General features: G+C 39.5%; 1 protein-coding gene across 1 annotated transcript in view; it reads right to left on the bottom strand.

Moving 5' to 3' along the window:
* The window catches only part of sphk1 (sphingosine kinase 1), a 41874-nt gene that overhangs the window by 17756 nt on the left and 4447 nt on the right, over positions 1-19671 (bottom strand). Inside the window, exon 2 of the mRNA XM_022765049.1 lies at positions 6510-6659. Within this exon, the coding sequence (XP_022620770.1) occupies positions 6510-6659 (150 nt within the window). The remainder of the gene's footprint in view (positions 1-6509; positions 6660-19671) is intronic.

Raw genomic sequence — 19671 nt, 5'->3', positions numbered from 1 at the left:
GCTTGGATAAGTTTGAGGTGTTTCCTGCTTTCATTTGAAATGCTCTATGGCACCGTTTGAATGCTGGCTTTTGGTCGTTTGTAACTTGTCCTTGATGATCCGCATCAAATACAAAGTGTCTCCCTACACTAGTCTTGCCATATATATATATATATATATATATATATGGCAAGACTAGTGTAGGGAGACACTTTGTATTTGATGCGGATCATCAAGGACAAGTTACAAACGACCAAAAGCCAGCATTCAAACGGTGCCATAGAGCATTTCAAATGAAAGCAGGAAACACCTCAAACTTATCCAAGCAGCTCAACAACAGACATCCAGATCTCTACACAGAATTCAGGGTGAGTAAGTTTCATAGTTTAACTTTTTTATTAACAACATGTCGTCAAATGTTCATGTCCTGAAATGTTTCCGTTATTGTTTGTGAGTTGCAACAGCTGGTATCTGTTGTAGCAACGCTCCACACACAATGTTCACAAAGACCAACATTAGCTTGTTAGGCTAATATAGCAACAGCTCATAACGTGAGCTGGGTGCTCATATTATTAGTTGGCTACTGTCATCACTGTTCAGTCAGAATATAACACCAACTCAATTTAAACTACTGCTTGCACACTGACTATATGGAGGTGTGTGCATGTGTATTCGTATGTACATGTGTGTGTGTTGTAACATTTGTCAGGCAGAAATTTATTATTACTGGAGAATTGAAGCTTTCCCCTTGCACGTGAAACATGAAGCAGTCGTATTAGACCCTGGAAAGAAATGATCAATTATCCATCTCTCTTGAAATGGTCTGTGCTCGAGGTCGGCCTGTTTTTTTTTTTTTAGGTTAAGAAAGAGATGTTTTGCTACCAGGTGCACCACGGGAAATCTGTGTGCTGTTGGTCATAGCTGAAGGGCTCATTTTGGCAAGTTGTGCAGTTATGCACAGCTGTTAGATGTTAAATGTGAAATACAGAGGCAGAGATTATGCTCTGATCCTGCAGCCTTGCTAGAAACTAAATGGCCTTCAAAATCAAAATGAGAAAAAAAACAACTAAAAAAGATCTAACAATTCGTGGGAGGCCTTCTGAAGTTGTCTTGTGGGCCATATTTGGCCCTCGGGCCAGCAGTTTTAGACCACTGCTGTAGATTCAACTACACCCACAGGAAGTAACTTTTATTTTTACAGCAAAATCAAAACATCACAGAAAGAGAGCAGAAGTGAGTAAAATGTAAATTTCACAGAGCAACCAGAGCTGTACAGACGTGTGCCGTGTCAGACGTCTTGTATAACTTTGTTGTCCCGTTCCAGTGAGGTTTCCTGTGTTCCTCTTCAACAGGATACTTTGATAATTTTTTAAAAAGGCTTTGTTTCCTGAGGTTGTAGGATCTAGGCTGTTTCCAAGATCCTTGTCCTCTTCTTGCCCTCTGTGCTAGAGTTACAATAATTGTCTTAACATCCTCACATTGGCCATGACACAGAAAGCAGCTCCAACACAGTATGGGCCTTGTTAAAAGAGCCACGGGATTTTTTTTAAGAGAGCACATGGTTTGTTGTCATAAAAAAAGAATAAAAGATAGAGAGAAGAAGATAGAAAAAAAAGGAGCAGCACAGAGAGGTTGTTCGAGGGGATATCTGTCTCTTCTAAACATTTGTCATTTGTATTTAGCAGATGAGTCTGAGCACGAGAGGACGACGAGCATGTTGCTGACGTTTAAATCAATACGAGGCTGCCCGGGAGGAATCAGTGTGTCATCTTAACTAACACATAGACACGTGCAGAAGCTCACTAACGAGCACAAAAACACACACTCTCTCTCTCTCTCTCTGCATTGGACCCCCTTAGCCAAGCAGTCATCCTTCATCTATCCTCCACCCCTGGCGGTGCCCACAGCTGCCACAGCCTGAGACCCAATAATGAGTCTGTCTACTTCTGTTAGCATCCACATACAGAGACTTCCGTACGGCTCGCACAGATGCCAGTGATTCTCAAGAGCAGATGGACATGCTGCTTTGCAACTGTTTTGGCCAGACGTGTTATTATAAAACACATTTTTCTCTTGTTACGGAGAGTCACAATTGGCGTTCGCTAAAACCCTCAAACAGCGAACTCTGGAATCGTAGTTTAGCAACTGCTGCACATGTGACCCTACTGTAGTATGAGACTTCAGAGACTTTAGAGGGATCTTTTATCGCCTTTCAGAAACTGGAAATACTCTAAAGTAAATTAGCATCTAGCTAACTAGCTAACTTCTTCTAGCATAGCATTACATCCAGAGCCAAGAGTTAGCATAGTGTTAGCTGTCTGGGTTATTATGTGCTGTTACAGGTGCTGTTAGAAAAAGCTACGTTCACGACTGACACGTTCACGTTGTGCGGTGTAACATCAGCATCAGATGCTAATATACCAGTGTTTAGGATAGCATGAGCAGCTTTGTCCTGCTCTTTATGGGATTTAGAGAAGTCGATATACTGTTGTTAAACTCATTGATTCATCTCATCCTTAAAGACTTATTTAAAATAAAATATATTATTAACAACTTATAACAATAAAGCTGCAGAAGTAACCCATTATTGTCTTAAAGTGGTGGAATATAACTAAGTAAATTTACTCAAATTGTGAACTTAAGTCTATTTTATTCTACTTTATACCTCTTCTCTGCTACATTTCAGAGGGAGGTATTGTACTTTTTACTCAATTTAATTTATTTTACAGCTACAGTTACTAGTTACTTGGCATATTAAGAGTTTAGTTCAAAAAGACATAAATCAGTGCCTCTAAACATTAAAATGCAGCTTACATGTTCATATATCAGTATATAAAATGTAATAATATACAGTAACGAGTGGCTATGTATTTTATTATATGTATATGGTATTGCTACTTTTACCTGTATTAACTAAAGGATCTGAATACTTCTTCCAACATGATGTATTTCAATAGGCCTACTACACATTTGTTTGGTGTATGTTTTGACAGTTGTCATTATAGCAAGTGAAATCAAAGTTATTTCAGTCTAAAATCAACAACCTTTTGTTTAAAAACCTACCAATTGCTGCTGTTTAGGAAATCAGTTTGTGTTTGTGTTTGTGTTTGTTATTGTTCCACTTCAGGTGGGTGATACAGCTTCAACATGTCACCAAGAGTTAATTTGGATAAAAGGTCAGTCTACAACATCTAAATCTGGATGGCTCCTTCCTAATGCCATTTTCTTTTATCTCACGGTTCTCATGGTTCACTGCATTATTCAGACTGCTAAATGTTTTAAATGCAATATGCAGTAATAAGTAACTGTGTCGTATTGAAAACCAAGCATATTGGAGCTGCACTGGGTAACAGATGAAGAGACATCATATACAGATATGCAGTAATCAATCAAATATGAGCAGTGCAATCTGCACTCTGAAGCTCATTAAAGGCAGAAAAGCTCATGTGGGTGCAGGTTTTCCAGCAATTTAAAATCTTGTTTTATGTTTGCTCATTTAATCTGCTTTACACAGTTTGACAGCAGCTACCACCTCTCCATCTGTCCCCTTGTACAGTGTGTTTCATCAGGTAAACTCTCTCGCAGAGATTTTTTATTCATTCATTAATGAGTCAATTTGATTTTTAACTGTAAAAGTCTCACACTAAATACTGTTCAGGATTATTCAGACTCTCTAATCCAAGTAGCTGTGTGTTGTACTAAATGTTTACTGCAGAGCAAACATGTTTCAGTACCATGTACAAGTTTATACCTTGTAACTAATGGTTAATTAATGGTTTAGTTATGTGTTACAGGTGAGGTACCAAACAACAACTTTTGGGTTGCAAGATTGTGAAAAATCATTTTGGAATCATCCCTTTGGAGTTATAAAAGGTCGCTGTTTTCTTACTGTTATTAACCATTAATAGTAACGCCTGATAGCCATTACCTAACTAAGATGTAAAGGCAGACAGAAAATAGCAGCTAGAGGAGGATTTTTTTTTTACAACCTGAAACCTAAAATGTCTTATTAATGGCTTATAGCTGATCTATAAAGCATTACTAAATTATTAACCATTTATAAACTCATTAGTTATTACAACTTATAAACCCTTCTTAGAAGGAGGTACCAACTTTTCAAAAGATCAACAATGAACTGCGTAGCTTCATTCTGGTCACTGTGTGCCCAGATACTGCAAACTCAAAATATACAGTATATATAAGTCGGAAGGTTTTGGTTGTGACCTGCCCAACCCCATCAAAATGATATAATAATGTGCACTATTAATTAAAAACATTACAGATTTCAGCTTTAACACAGCTCCTGTATTGAATTTCAATTGAATTATGTAAATTAAATGTATTATTTTACTGTGGATCTTAATTAGGATTGTTGGGGAGTTACTGAACTGCATGGAAACTGAAAAAGTTTAAGATTCTTCTACTGAGACATTACTCAAAGCTTAAAACATTTGGGAGAGATTACGGTGAAAGATTTATTTTAGAAGTCTATCAGTCAGAGAGATTGTCTATGGTCATGCTCTTTCACAGATCTAGATTTGAGGATTAAATCTATTCTCCAGGATTAACTTGTCAAAAAGTTCATCTTGGAAATCACAAAAAGTTCACTCTTTTGTGTGTGTTTTCCACATTTTCAGCACAGTCTAAGTTAGAGGATTTCTCATGCGTCTCTGCCTTCCTCACTGTGATTCTCTCTCTCTCTCTCTCTGTCTGCCCTCTTTTCTCTGTTTGTGCACTTCTCACTGTGATGAAAGCCATATTTTCTCTCTGTTATCTGACACTGCACTGATTTATGAACAAACCCAGACAGAGGATGAAAATCAAAAACAGAAGACAAGGGAAGAAGAAAACTCCTCCGAATAACTGATATTATCAAGCTTACATTGCATCTGCTGATCAGTTATCTCCAGTGCATTTGGAAAGTGTTCAGACCCCTTCAATCTCTTCACATTTTCTTATGATTGCAGCCTTATGCTCAAATAAAAAAAATCCCTCATCGATCTAACTTAATACACCATAATGACATAGCAAAAACAGAATTTTAGAAATTTTTGCAAATGTATTAAATAGGAAAAACTAAAAATATCATGTTGACATAAGTATTCAGACACTTTGCTATGACATTCAGCTGAGGTGTCTCCAATTTCTCATGATCATGTTTGAGATGTTTCTACGCCTTGATTGGAGTCCGCCTGTGGTATATTCAGCTGATTGGACATGATTACATGATGTCAATGTCATTTCAGTTTTTCCTTTTTAATAAATTTGCAGGAAAAAACAAACCTGATACTTGAGTGCCGATACCTGTCATTGAGTGCAGACTGATGAGGGAAAAGGTGATTTTGTTTTCTTATTTTAGCATAAGGCTGCAACATAACAACATGTGAAGAAATGTAACACTCTGAATGCACCGTATCTGTCCCGATACAGCATGGCATGAGTGAGTGTGACCAGCACTGCACTGTGTAATTATAACTACGTATGTATGTAGATTACAGTGATGACTATAAACACATCAACACGCAAGATTATATCGAAACAAATCATGGCAAATGGGGATTTTGTGTAAATGTGTGTGTTTATTGTGGATGTGTCTTTATCCATATGTGTGTACACATATTTATTATATAACATCTCTACATGCATATGGGTCAGAGGCAGCTGATCAGCATAATGATGGTGACAGCAGGAAAACATGAAGAGGATTTAAACTAGAGGAGGGATACTGTGATACAGTGAGCAAATATCTGTGGGACATGAAGGGAGCTGTTGCTGTTGTTGTTATCGTGGCCTTTGCTGAGCTGTGTGTTTGATTGTGTGTGAGGCTGTTTGTATGATCATTCACTGCAAGAGATATTACAAGTGGGAAGATTTGTGAGAGCTGAATGTCCGTGAGACCTTGACAATAAAAGAAGCGAAAAACGTGTTTTGTTCTGTGCATGAGGGTGTGATATGTGGGATCCATAATGTGTCTATTCTGTGTGTATTCTGGGTGTGAGTCAGTGCATGTGCAAACATCTATTAATTTTGTTGGGCAATCAAGCAACTCAATCAACAAAACCAGAAATTAACAATGCCCAGGAAAATTACATCGTCTTATTGACCAGTTTCTTTCCACTCTGTGATGCAGGGAGGGACACCTGGGCATGTTTGTCTGGATTGATATTGAGTATCCTGCAGACCACACACTCATGATCAAATGATCCCTTCATCGTTAAAAACAAATCCCTGGGTTACACCTAAACTGTGGGTGTAAACATTCATCACACTTTACAGGCGAACTTTCAGGTTCAAATTTGAGACGACATAATTGTCATAGTCGTGCGCATTTGTGCAATGATGGATTATTTGCAAAATTACTTTAGGTTTTATCTCAAAATGAACAGGTTTAGCTAATCTTTCTTTAACACACAACAATTTGATTCTTTCCTTTGCATGTTGTGCACAACTCTCCAATAATGGCGTGCAGTAATGTGGATATTCTCAGGCTGTATATCTGTGTGTGGAGTGGACTTGTGCCTTCAACTCACCAGTGATGACCAGAGTGTGTGGGACACCGGCCTCGTTGAGCATGCGTTGAATGTGGTTGTTGTACAGGGTGAGCGCCTGTCCTTTCCCGCTCTGTGGATTCACTAGCAGCATCATCCGACATGGCCGAGACAACTCGCCCATCAACACGCCTGTGGAGGAGAGAGAAGAAAAGGCACATAAATGCAGTTATGCTGTAAAGTCTTACACTTAAATGAGTGGTATGCTGCAGACAGAAGAGTTTCAAGATGGACTCATTATTATTATTATTACACTGCAAAACCAAACAAATGGAAGGAGAAAAATTTGTCAAAGGGCAAAAATATATAATATAAGGTGACTATTGCACCTGATGGCAGCTAACATCCTACATGTTGTATATCTGTAAGTTTTTCTTACAGTTTGAGTTTTACAAACAGTGTACTGTTCAGTTTTGGAAACTTTCAATCTTAAATTCATTTATTTTTTGTCGTGCGTTTGGATTCATATATATATATAGGAAACAAAGATGCACCATTTTCCCTTTCATCTGCACTGCTGTTACAGCAGTGCAGTACTTCCTCTGTCTTTGGTTTTTAGTGAAAGCCCTATTAGATTCCTGTTTAAATTTAAAAATGGTCAAGAAACCAGGTTATCATACAAAAGAAACTGTTTACCTGATTAGTTTTATTCCCTCATCTGCAAGCATGCATGGTTTTCTAAGTGCATTTAAAAGCATTGAGAATTGGATGAGGACACTGAGGAACAACAGCACTGAACATTTCTACAGGAGAGGTGCATGGAGGAATCTGTATACTTGGATATTTGGAGATGGACAGACAAACTGGACTCTTATCTCAGCTAACAGGCTTTGTGAGGCTCCTGTAAATGAGAGGACAGAGGTGCACAAGGTTTGTTGGGGCTGAAAAATAAAGTAACCACTGCAGTCCAAGACTGGCACACACAAGAGGAGAGGCGGAGAGGAGATTGCAGTGCAGATTTAAATGGTCTGCACATTACAGTGTGAATTACTTATTAGCAGATATCTGCATGCCTTGATAGACTTTTGTATATTTGCTGTCCCACGGCTGATTGTGTGATCATTTGAACCTGTCCAGTTATGTCTTGCACAATCACCTGTGTTAATATTATATACAGTATATCATATTTGCTGTTGCAAGAATGCACATGCAGTTTCATCTAATTTAATGTCTACAGCTATGCATACACTCTCAAAACCAAACACTGTGCATAGAATCAAAAGGAGATTTGTGGGTTCATGCAAAAACAAAGGTCAGTGGTCACTAAACTAAACTTGTATCTTAAGATGGATGAGCACAGAAGTAGCAGGGCTGATGCAAATTAGTGTTCAAAATATCTTGGGGATCAAACAGATTTCAGAGGGTTTACATGGGGTTAGAGAGCTCTTATAAACACAGATCCTAGATCTTTTTTAAACACTGTCAGAAGCACAGCATGGGGCTGAAGAAGAGAGGAAGTGGAAGAAGCTGGTTTTAGCCGTATCTCCCACAGCATCTGCGGAGGATTAATGAATCGCTGCAAGTGTAAGACTGTGCTTTGCCAAAATATTAAATTATTATTCAATATCCGGGACAAGATAGGGAACACTAAACAAACAGAAATATAGATATGATGGAGTTGATGATGATCAAACTGTGCTCATGTTAAGGGGGAAGTAGTAGTAGTTCTGAGAGAGAGGTGAGCAGGAAAAGTTAATTCCTGAGATGAGACAACTTATCAATGTTAATCAATGTTATCAATGTTAATTAAAAATGTTTTTTTAGCAGCATAGCCGGGAAACAAGTCAAATAAAAAGAGAGAGAGGTGTGACAAGAAGCTGTCACCCACATTAGACACACTGCAGCTGAGGGATAATTTTGCAGGTAGGTACACAAAGTCCTCTCTGTTGTAGAAGCGGCACGCTCCACTAAGACTGTTTTCTATGTCACGCCTCGTCAATACACACACATATACAAACAACACACACACACACACACACACGCCAAACACAACCTCCTATACAGGCCCATAAGCAAAAAAACCCTGCAGTGATATTCCTTTTGGAGAGTGATCTCATTTTGTATAGCAGTCTGCTGGATCTTTTAAAAAGATCAAAACATAGTGCGGGTGGAGGGAGGAGAACCATCCAAACAAGTCTGACAGCTGATAAATGAGTAACGATGGGTTGGAATAACCGAAGTGCAGAAGCTCCTGGGAAAAGCATTTCTAACTGGTTCAAAACCGAATCGTCAGGTTTCGTCTTAATTCATACTGCACTTCCAGTGGAGTCGAAGTGATACTGCTGGAATGCAGTGAGTCAGGTCAGAAAAATGTTCACACACATTAACGCACCTCAAGCCCTGTTTGACCTGAGGTAAACTCTTCAGTCTTCCAGGCGTTGTTCTCTGATAAACCTGTTAAACTGTATTGCATTATTATAATGAGAGATGTGTCTAACATTAATCTTCTCCTCACTGATACATGTGGACATGCCTGATTACAATTATTTATACATTTTTTTCTCAATTTCCCCTCTAACAATGCTTTTCTCAGAGTTTAAATAGTGAAAGATCAGTTGGGGGATAATAATTAATCACACACGCATCGGGCAGATTTGACTTGTTGCAGTCACTAAATATTTCTATGTAATTCATCATGTTTAATCAGCAAATTCAGATCTTACATGCATTTTCTACAAATACATTTTAATCAACTAATTATTGGAGATCTATCTATCCATCTTTTTATTACTTTATTTTCCTTTATAGGGTGATAGGGGCTCCTGACACTATCTCAGCATGCAATTTTAGGGGAGGTTGGAAAATACGAATAGGGTGTAGCTTTACATGACACCCTTTTTTTTTCCAGATCGTGTTGTTCACATCAGTCTCCAATAAAAACACAAGCATGACCATGTGAGTGTGTGGCTTGTCTCATGGTGCTACTACTACAACTGATCCAATGCACTAATAAGACTTCTAATAAGTACAATAGAATAATTTTGTTTCCAGAAATCATAACGATTAAATGCAAGTAAATAAAAATAAAGCAAAGGTAGTGCAAAACAACAGCTTCACATTTCCTTGTATGATTTAGACAGATTTATAAAGGCGCAGCCACTTTCTCTGTGTAATGAAGATTTCTATGGAGTCATCTCAAAACCATAACGACTGGACTCCTGAGGGAAAGCCAAAGAGGATCCCTCATGAATCAACTGGCATGACAGCTGGCACTGAAGGCCCTGACCTTGCTGTCTGAGTGCCCCACCACCCACACAAGAGACAGACCTTGTTGGCTAAATTCAACCCCATGCCACTTCCTGTGTGCCACCCCTCCCCTTCTCAAAACATTCCAGAGGGCACTATCTTTCTACTCTTGTCTCTCCACACTCTGGGTTTCCTCCTCTATCATTAGCTCAGCTGGAGCGGCGTCATGGCACGGAGCCAAACTATGACATACATCTAATAAGGGACGCTAAAAATCAACACAAACAAAGAGAAAATCTATTTTACAACCCTCCCCGATCTATAACTAGACATTATCCAGCATGCTGGACATTTTGCAATGGATTTTAAAGCAAAAGAAGATTTTTGTTCTTCAAACGAGGATTGATGGGTTATGACAGCAGATAATTTGTCTGGTTTGTTTATATAGGGATGGGTGTAGCCCTGATTGTCAAGTGATGATGTACGTTGCTGCTGATGAACATATAAGGTCACAGACACTTGTTTCAGCCCGGCCCTGTGGTGACAACATTGTGTTTCTGGTTAGTTACGTTATCGGTTTGTTAAATGAACCAAAGATTATGATGAACAACGATGACAGGTGTAATTACCAACACAAAACAATTCTGGAAGAAATCACTGTCTTGGATGAAGTGATAAAGTGGATGACACTGCTGGAGATTAAGAAGCAGCTAACTGATAACCATCCTCACAAACAGCTGCTGAGACACAACAATATGAAAAAATAAACAGCAAACCTACAGCAACAAAGCTCGGCCCCCAATCTCAACTACATTCACTTGATCTGTGACGGCAAGACGTCTCATCTGCTCGCTTCAAACTCAGAGCAGGGGGATTGTCCCAGATCTTAATGGAATAATTACTACTGAGGTATTCGTCGTAGGAAATGACAACTTAAATGAAAGGGAAAAACCCAGGAGCCGGAAAAAACACGTTTTCCAGCGTATAATAGCTATCTGGGTGCATATAGAGTCTGAGAGTAGACAACTCTCTTAGCTTTGTATGACAGCTCTCCAGTACATTCAGCAGGATGTCAGCTTCTATTCACAAGACACAGACAAAGGTTTAACTATGAACTTCTATGTACATCTGCAAAAAAAAAAAAAGTGTTTATTCCATTCTGTTGAAATAGGACAAAAGTAAAATGCAATCATTATTATCCCTGACCTTACATGGTCACCCTTTCTATCTACAGCACCGTCACTGCTCGACGACTCATGCTGACTCATTGTGATGACCAGTGCGTAACTCGGTCTGTCATACTGGTGTCTGGCTCAACTTCCTTCAAATCAGCTCCTCATCACCAGCAAAGCATGACAAAGCATTAACTGTGATTAAGCAATGGAAGTGGGAATCTTGGTAGAAACAGCACAAGTGCAGCTCTTTCACCACACTACCACCACTCAGCTGGCATAAATTTGAAACTCAGACTCCCACTGTGTCCAGGCCTGGTGTCATAGGGGATTTAAAAGGTGAAAAAAAACATTAGGACGTGTTTTACTTTGTGCTTGGAAGAGCATTTCATTTTAGGAAAAGTCACATTCACGTAGCCAAATCAGAAAAAAAACCTTCACATCAGCCTTGAAGTTTTATGTAAGCCACAATATCTGTGTTAATGAAATGAATGACCCACAGTAGTGTCAAGAAGCCACTGGCTAAACAACTGCACAGCTGCCACCACTGGCAGTTACATCTGCATAAAATACAACACACTAACACAATTAATTAGACGAATTTAAAAAGGAGCTACATCTGATTTCACTTGTTAAAGATATAGAGACACTGTGGAGTTTTTGACCACTGGCAGGGATATGGAGCAATGTTTCTATGAGCGGTTCCTCGTTTTGTTTTCTTGAGAAAGAAAATACGTTCAGCATGTTTGTTAGACCTTAAGGATACCCAAAGAATTTTGGCAACACTGAGTGTAAACAGAAACTTGTTTGTTACTAAGAACTCCATTGGGTATATTTGCTGCTCTAAATACATAACACAGCAAAAGTATATAATTGAGGTTATGTACATGGTGTGACTACAAGGCTTGCACAATCTTGGAAAAATGTGATACGTTTTCCTGTTCTTCATTCTGTTGAAATATCTTGAATGCAGCGTTACGTGTCCTGCTTCATACTGTTAGCTTCGCTCAGTCTGCACAGGACATAGACACAAGACTGAAAATGAAGAAGAAAAGTTGTGTCACTGTAGTAATAAAAGTACATTCAAAAGTTTTTTTTTTTCTCAAGCAAAAACAGAGAGCATGGTGACAGAGGTCTCCCCCCACGGCCAACCAACCACCAACAGGTTTGAGACCCACTGAAGGCTGCTCTAACATTTCTGCCTGTTGCTCAGTGGTGATGTGGGTGCTAAGCCTTGACAAACACCCATTAGGAGAGAATCCAGTTTCCACATTAAAGGGATTAATGGATTAACATGTATTTGACCTGGCGCATATACTCTCCCCGTCCCGTGTAATATGACAGATACATTCAATCGCAATCTACTAAATGTTAGCTTTGTCACAGGCCAGCTGAGGGCAAAAGCTGGCTACTCTGTAATATAGGAGGAGGAGACCAAACAAAACAAGCATTTGATCACAAAAACAATACATCTTAACTGCGAATCAGTGGTTAAAGTTGAGTTTCGAGTGCAATAAAAAAAACATATAAACTTAGAAACTGTAACCATAAGATCGTTTTAAATAATAAATGACAGAACTCAAACTATAAGGAGTTTTTCTACATTGTGTCCATGTCGTCTTTTCACTCTGAGCTTCTGCATCCAGCCAGCTGTGCTGAATTCCTGAAAACATCCCTTCAAGCAGATATGAGACTGTCATTTGATAGCAGCACAATGCTTCGCCTCTAAACCAAGCTTCATGAGCATACTGCAGTTAACTACATACCAGCTGTAACCTCATGACAGCAATTTAGAGATACAGCACAATGTCTGGGGTGTATCCGTCATAATTAGAGGTTCAGTTCAGGATGATCTTATACTCAAATGTCATATCATTCAAAGTCACATGCTTTATTTGGAGCTTCACAAGGCTCAGATCCAAACCCAACTGCAAATTAGTGTTCATTAAACTGTATGTACAGACATATTTCATTCTGTTTGAGTGTTGCAAGTGTGATTAAACATGCACACTCTTATTAGTGCAGGTACATGTACATTGTCAGATTGTGTGTAGTTTTAATTAAGTTAAATTCAGAATGGTAAGTATATTTTTTATGCTCAGAGACCATTTACAGTACAAAGTGAGAAATGCTTGTTTCTTTAGTTTGTTTTGTTCTGTTTTTACAGAACAAAATTTAATTTCTTATGTGATCATAATTGAAATGTAGCTCTGTTTTACTAATGTTTTTACCAATTTTATTTAACTGCAACTGACCATGCGTCAGAAAACATTAAAACCTGTACTGAAAGAGACCTGTCCTTAAATTTGGGAGTGTTTTTATTTGGGAGTGATAGTCTGATCACAGATTGTACCTTTAAAGAAACCTCGCCTACCCTCACAGCTCCTCACTGAAGTAACATTCAGCGTGCAGCGAGGTGATAACTCTTGTCCATAATGTTGTGTATAAATCAAAAAGTGGAAGCTGCTCAAGCACACAAGCAGATTTTTGCTGAGCCAGAACCACAAAGGGTGTGGAATGGGGGAGAGGAGGAGGAGGTGCTAGTGGTTAGCCTTCTGTGGATCTATATTAAGAAAGGCCAAGACACTGAGGTTTTTATTAAAATCATCCTGCGCTGTCTGTCATGTAGCTGTCGCTACATTATCCTAGGCTTTGTGCTGAGAGACAGGAGAGGATGTAACCACTGTCTGTCACTCCGTGCAGCGATGTGCATCCCATATGGGTATTTTAGGGTCAGATTAGGGAGGGGAGGTTAGGTTGCTGCATGAAAACAAACTCCAAAGTAAAAACTTTCCAAAAGTCGGCCACTTACATTGCCACTAATTTAAGGTTTAGTATAAGTTTTCTTTTAAGGAGAAATGGAACTTTAATTCTTAATTAACGTCAGCTCAGATGGCACTATGTTCGACTGTATGTTTACTTCCTGCAACTATTAGTCAGTTCTAAATATAAGAAGTGTGTAAAACTGTAAAAAAGAAAAAAAAAAGTTATATACAGTTATATACATTAAAAAATGCAATAAGTGCAGGCGTATGGAGGAAATGGACTTCCCACCATAAAAAACCACAACCACATGTTCTTTTACTAGGCAAAGACTGACTTTCTCTGAGGTGAACCAGCTGCTCTGTAGGCTGAATGGTCAATTAGTGGTTGTTGTTGTTGTCGGCCTATCATAGACTGACTTGAGAGGCCGTTTCTGAGAATAGCAAAGTGGATGAACACTGAATGCTCTTTATGCTTTGGTGCTATGATGTACAGATAGTCATTCACCAGTTTGTGCAGAAGATATTTTGTTACAAAAAGCAGGATCTGAACAAGGTTTTGCTTGGAGTGTATTTTTCAAAAATGTCTCCGCATCCTCCATCGTTTGGATTGGTTCATGGTAATACAGACGGGGCAGGACACAGCAGTGCAGACACAGAGCTGCTGTGAGCCCCCCGGAACCGGAGAGAACTCCAGAGTATGTCTCGACAGCACGTCAAGCTCCATCACAGCGTACGTCCAATAAGGAGGAGTCCGCAGGGAGAGGGTTGCTGCCACATTATTACTGCTGTCTGACCACCCACACACACACACACACAATGATGAAATCAAAAGGGGGATTGATGGGATCAGTTGCATCACTAACAACTGACAACTCATGTTTATCAGTTATCACCTTCACACAGCCACAGGTGGGTGGAAAAGCCTGAGTATATTTGCTAGATTTGATCTTCTATAGAGTTCTTATATCCTTACAAAAACAGAAAGGGTGTAAAAGTGATGCATGCAACATTTGAAAACTGTTTCTAAATCTTGAATTCCACAGGTCACCCTTGTCATAAAAACAGCATCGCAACCGCTAGGCACTCAGCTAACAATTTCACCAGGACTTCATCCAGCCGGTGTTTCCAGCTCCTCCGCAGCAAATTCCAGAGAGAGTAGGACACTTGGTGTGCTTTGTTATAACTCGTATCACTGGTTTGTCACATACACATGGTGTAATTTCAGTTTGGGGATGCTATCTTGTTGAAGAACGTTACAATTAATATGATGATCTGAGAGTAACATGTAACTGTAGAGATCAGCAATTCTATGCCCTGAAAAGCAACTTCAGACCATGACTCTGCCTTTTTCTTTTTGACTGCTGAAAATAAACAAAAGTCACATCTTAATCCTCACAACATTTGACAGATACACCCAAATCTTGAATAATCAGACTTCCAGTTTGTATATTTTTGTAGCCAAGGAAAGTCTCTCCCTGTTAATCTGAACTTGAGAAACAGTAACTTCACCCCATTTTTTTCCTTTATGGTAATCAGTGAGCCTAAGAGGTGGTGTGGCAAAACTGAATCAAAAATATTGATGCAATGCATGCATACAGAATAAAAAGGTGTGAAGAATTTGTGAGAATGAGATAAAGCTGAAGTGAAGGTGAAATTTTCCTTTGCAGGGGCTCTTCTTCTATTAAAAAGAGACATCGCATAATCATATAATTTCACATAAACTTCTTTCTGCTTCCACTTCTGAAAATGTGTGTAACAGAGCATACAAACCATTGCCCCAGTTTCAACTCTGTCTCGGCCAGAGATAATGTATCAGTAATAGCGCAGACTGACTGAGAGAAGCCTGGATTTTGCTTCCAAAAGGAGGTACGCCGGTCCCCCAGAGAATGTTGAATACGGTGCTTCTTATCTGACTTTCCATCAGTGTCGTTTCCATGGTTTCACACTTTTATTAACAGCCTTATTCAGTTCTAGTACTTTAGCACGGGTCATGATTCCTGTGATGACTCAGAAACTATTTAGAACATCTACTGTCACCACTGGACAACCTCTAACAGACATATCTTGGTTTCAGTTACAGAGGATAATAATCTCAATCTACAGTGTTGTTTGGGCTACACTTACAGTGCAATAACATGATAATGACAATGAATGATAACGAAGGTCTCACAGGAAAGAAAACTATAAAGGAGCTCACAGCTGGAGCAGAATCTCCATCATGTGTTGGATACGGGAGGATGAGAAAACTACATGTTCACAGCATCCCATGCTGAGATGAGCCTGGTGCCCAGACTGAAAGTGCAACTGCAGCACTGATAAACACTTAGCCCTGGAGCTTAAACAGAAGCTGACTGATTACAACACTATTGGTACGACCACCTACTGCCATTCAGGGACTGCCCCTCACCTGCCTCCACCTTAAATGCAGCTGACAAACAGGTGCTGTATGTTAGGTGAGGTGGAAGCATCCACAGCTATTGTTGGATGTGAGAGCACAGATGTAGCTTTAGAGTATATGGGTTTCAACAAAACGGAGCTGGAGCACAAGTGCTCAGTGCTAATAAGCTACCTCAGCGAGCTTAACGATTTCCTCTGGCTGCCTCGACAAACTCTGCTGTGACTTCATGGACTTTTTCCAGAACACAATCATTTTCATCTACCGAGAGTTACATAATATGTCCATGAAATTTAATGTTATCACCACCCCCTCTCCCCTCCCAGTTAGCTGTTTTTTAATTATCTCCCCTGCTGATGAGTGGTATGTAACTAACCTTGTTACAAATTCTAGGTCTACCACGAGCCATCTTGACCCAATGCCCACTCCTCTGATAAAATCATGCCTGCCTGTCCTCTGCCCCCTGCTGACACAAATCATTCGTGCATCTCCTCTGTCTGGCTCTGTTCCTTCCAGTCTAAAAATGGCTGCTATCATCCCAGTCCTAAAAAAAAACCTGGAACCGATATGCAGGACCTTAACAACTACAGACATGTCTCCAATGTCCCATTTATTGCAAAACTCATTGAGCAGACCGTCTTCAGCCAGCTCCAGGCTCATATGTCCAACAACAACTTGTTGGAAGAGTTTGAGACGGCAGAGACGGCCCTCACCAAAGTAACTAATGATCTGCTTATAGTTGTAGGATACTGGTTTTCTCAACATATCCAGTTAGATCTCACTGCTGCTTTTGATAGTCCGTCATAGATTCCTGCTCAACCGATTAGAAAGACTACTTGGTGTCACCGGTACTCCATTACCTTGATTCAAGTTCTACCTCACAGCTAGAAAACTGTCCGTCTCCATTAGAGGGCCCCCCACCCTTCCCCATGGTGTTCCTCATGACTCAGTTCTTGGGTCATTACTGTTCATTACTTACATTCTCACTCTTGGAGACATAATTCATCGACATGCCCTCAACTTTCACTGCTACGCTGATGACACACTGCTCTGCATTCACACCCAACCCTCAGACATTTTGCCACCATCCAGCCTGACAGACTGCTTAAATGATACCAATGCTTGGATGACCTGCAATTTGTAGGTTACGCCCCTCTCTTTCCCGAACTGCCGTGGAGACTCTCATTCACGCCTTCATTGCATCCCAGTTTGATTATTGTAATGCCACTCTCCTCGGTGTACCCACTCAGGGATTAAATAGACTTCAGTATGTCTAGAGTTCTGTTGCAAGAGTTGTCTGTCACTCCTGGGAGCACATCACCCATACCCTTCAGCAATTGCATTCATTAATTTATTAATTAATTTATTCATTGTTGCTGCTGTTTTTTTGTTTTATGTCCTGAATGTCGTATTTGATTTGTATTTTTGTCCTTGTGCATCTTAAAAAGCGCTTATAAATAAAATGTATTATTGTCATTATTATCAAGCTAAAAAAACAAAACATGTAGATTGTACAGTACGCTCCCAACTTACTGTGCTCTCTGAAGGCATCTCTAAAATGTGCAGTGAGATTTGCCAAGGCAGTCCACATGGCGCCAGCAATGTCATGGAAGAGGCAGTGCGCTAGGACCAGTTCAGTCTCTCCCTCCAGTACTATCAGCCATTTACACTGTGTCTGCTGGGAAATGGAGCCCCTACTTGAAAAAAACCTTTTAACATCTACTTCCACTTCAGTCCAGTGTCACCAGAAAGTCAATCACCATAGTTTCACTCAATTAGGCTGAGTCCAACTTTACTTAATGACTTACAGCAAGGTTTTCTTAATGAGGGATGTGGTGACTGGAAAAACCTTGCATTAATAGTTTGTCCTCATGTGTGTCTTGATGTGGACATGGCCCCATACAATAACATTTACTATTCAAATAGACACAACAATAGAGGAGATGAGATAAACACATTTTCATATTTTCAAGACCTTGCTTTAGAGCTTAAAAGTGGACCCACAGTTCACATAGTAACACTACAGACCACAAAGGCATTTATTACTGTTTCTTCCTCAAGTCAACTTTCACCAGTTACAGAATAATTTAGAAAGGGGGCCTGAACATTCAAATTCATAGTTATACTGATGCTGATCATACTGCTGCTGAATTCATTAACCTATTAGACATCCTAGAATTTACTCAAAATGTCACGGTGGCTACCCATCAGAATAGTAATATCATGTAGGCTACACATTAAAATGTTACTGTGTTTGACCCAGATACACTTTGTTACAAAATGAAACAAGGATGTACCACAGTAACTGTGAGTGTCTGTACCTGCCAAGCATTTGGTCACTAATCAGATATATTCTGGAAACCACAATTAATTGCTTTTCATTAGCTGGTGATGTGCTTTAAGTCATTGTCACTGGGCAGTGGCAGCCAAGTGCTCAAGCCAGATGACAACCCAGAGTGATTGATTTAATCAGTATGAGCAACTTTCACCTCATCGCTCATGATAATGATATGTCCACAGCTGAATTGAATCCATTCATTGACAACCTTGGATCAATACTATTTAGGAAATACTTGACCATGTATCTAAATTGTCAATTGTAATTGTCAGAAGAGGGATGAAATTTATGGGGAACTTGAGTCAGGGCCATGACACACAACGTAGATCACACAGTTACTGTGTCAGCAAAGAGACTGAAAGCTTAAGTATAACCTTATCTGACGTCATTCATTCTGTTAGAAGTTGCACATGAACACATCACAAAAACCAGAGCTAACAGACAGCTGACCACAAAATGCAGTATAATCTTCTCCCTGAGAGGATATAACTAGTTGTTAATTAATTATTCAAATTAAAATGAGAACAAAATTATTTTAGAAAGACAAACAAAGCAAACTTATACACAATTTTCACAACAATAACTGTCTGCTCAGAATACATATAAAGCATGTACTTGGAAAAAAAAAAAGAATTACAAGCTTTGCACGAGCATTATCAGTCCGTGGTCTGTGACCTGTCACCTGTCAGACACCCAACTCACCAAAAAGTATTGAAAACAATACAAAACTGACTAGTCACGGCCTCAACAGATGCTTGGATAAATGATCATTACCATGCAAACTAGTATTGATGCCATGAACAGAAAAGCTGAATCAATCCCTATCATACAGTTTTGACGGTGTTATCTGTTAGAACAGAAAAGCAACGCTGGGCAACCTGAGCATGTGCAAACATGGTCGACACCTGTTTGTATTTGTCCATTAAAGAGCAAGAAGACCAAATATTAAAGGAAAGATCAAAAGGATAGAGCTGGTAACTTACTAGCTTTGTAACTGTCAGCTTGGTAACAAATCCTTTTGAAATAATACTACAACGAGGATATATATCAAACATTGCACATCTAAATCCAAGACTGCAGTGGGTTTCTTTAAGGCACTGTTTAGAATTGGACACCATCGTCAGCAGGCCTCAACATGTCAGAGGTAAATAGATGCTCTCTATGGATGCTGACTAATTCTGAGTAAACCGGAAGTCAAGCCAATGACACACAAACCAGTATTGATGGAGAGGTCAGATAGGCAGCACTGACCTCATTTAGACTAATGGTTTGTAACGCAGAGCTCCAG

The sequence above is a fragment of the Seriola dumerili genome, unplaced genomic scaffold (assembly GCF_002260705.1).
Source record: "Seriola dumerili isolate Sdu_G_001 unplaced genomic scaffold, Sdu_1.0 BDQW01000621.1, whole genome shotgun sequence".
NCBI classification, from domain to species: domain Eukaryota; kingdom Metazoa; phylum Chordata; class Actinopteri; order Carangiformes; family Carangidae; genus Seriola; species Seriola dumerili.
Note: the sequence above shows the minus strand (reverse complement) of the source record. Positions and strands in the feature narration are given on the sequence as shown.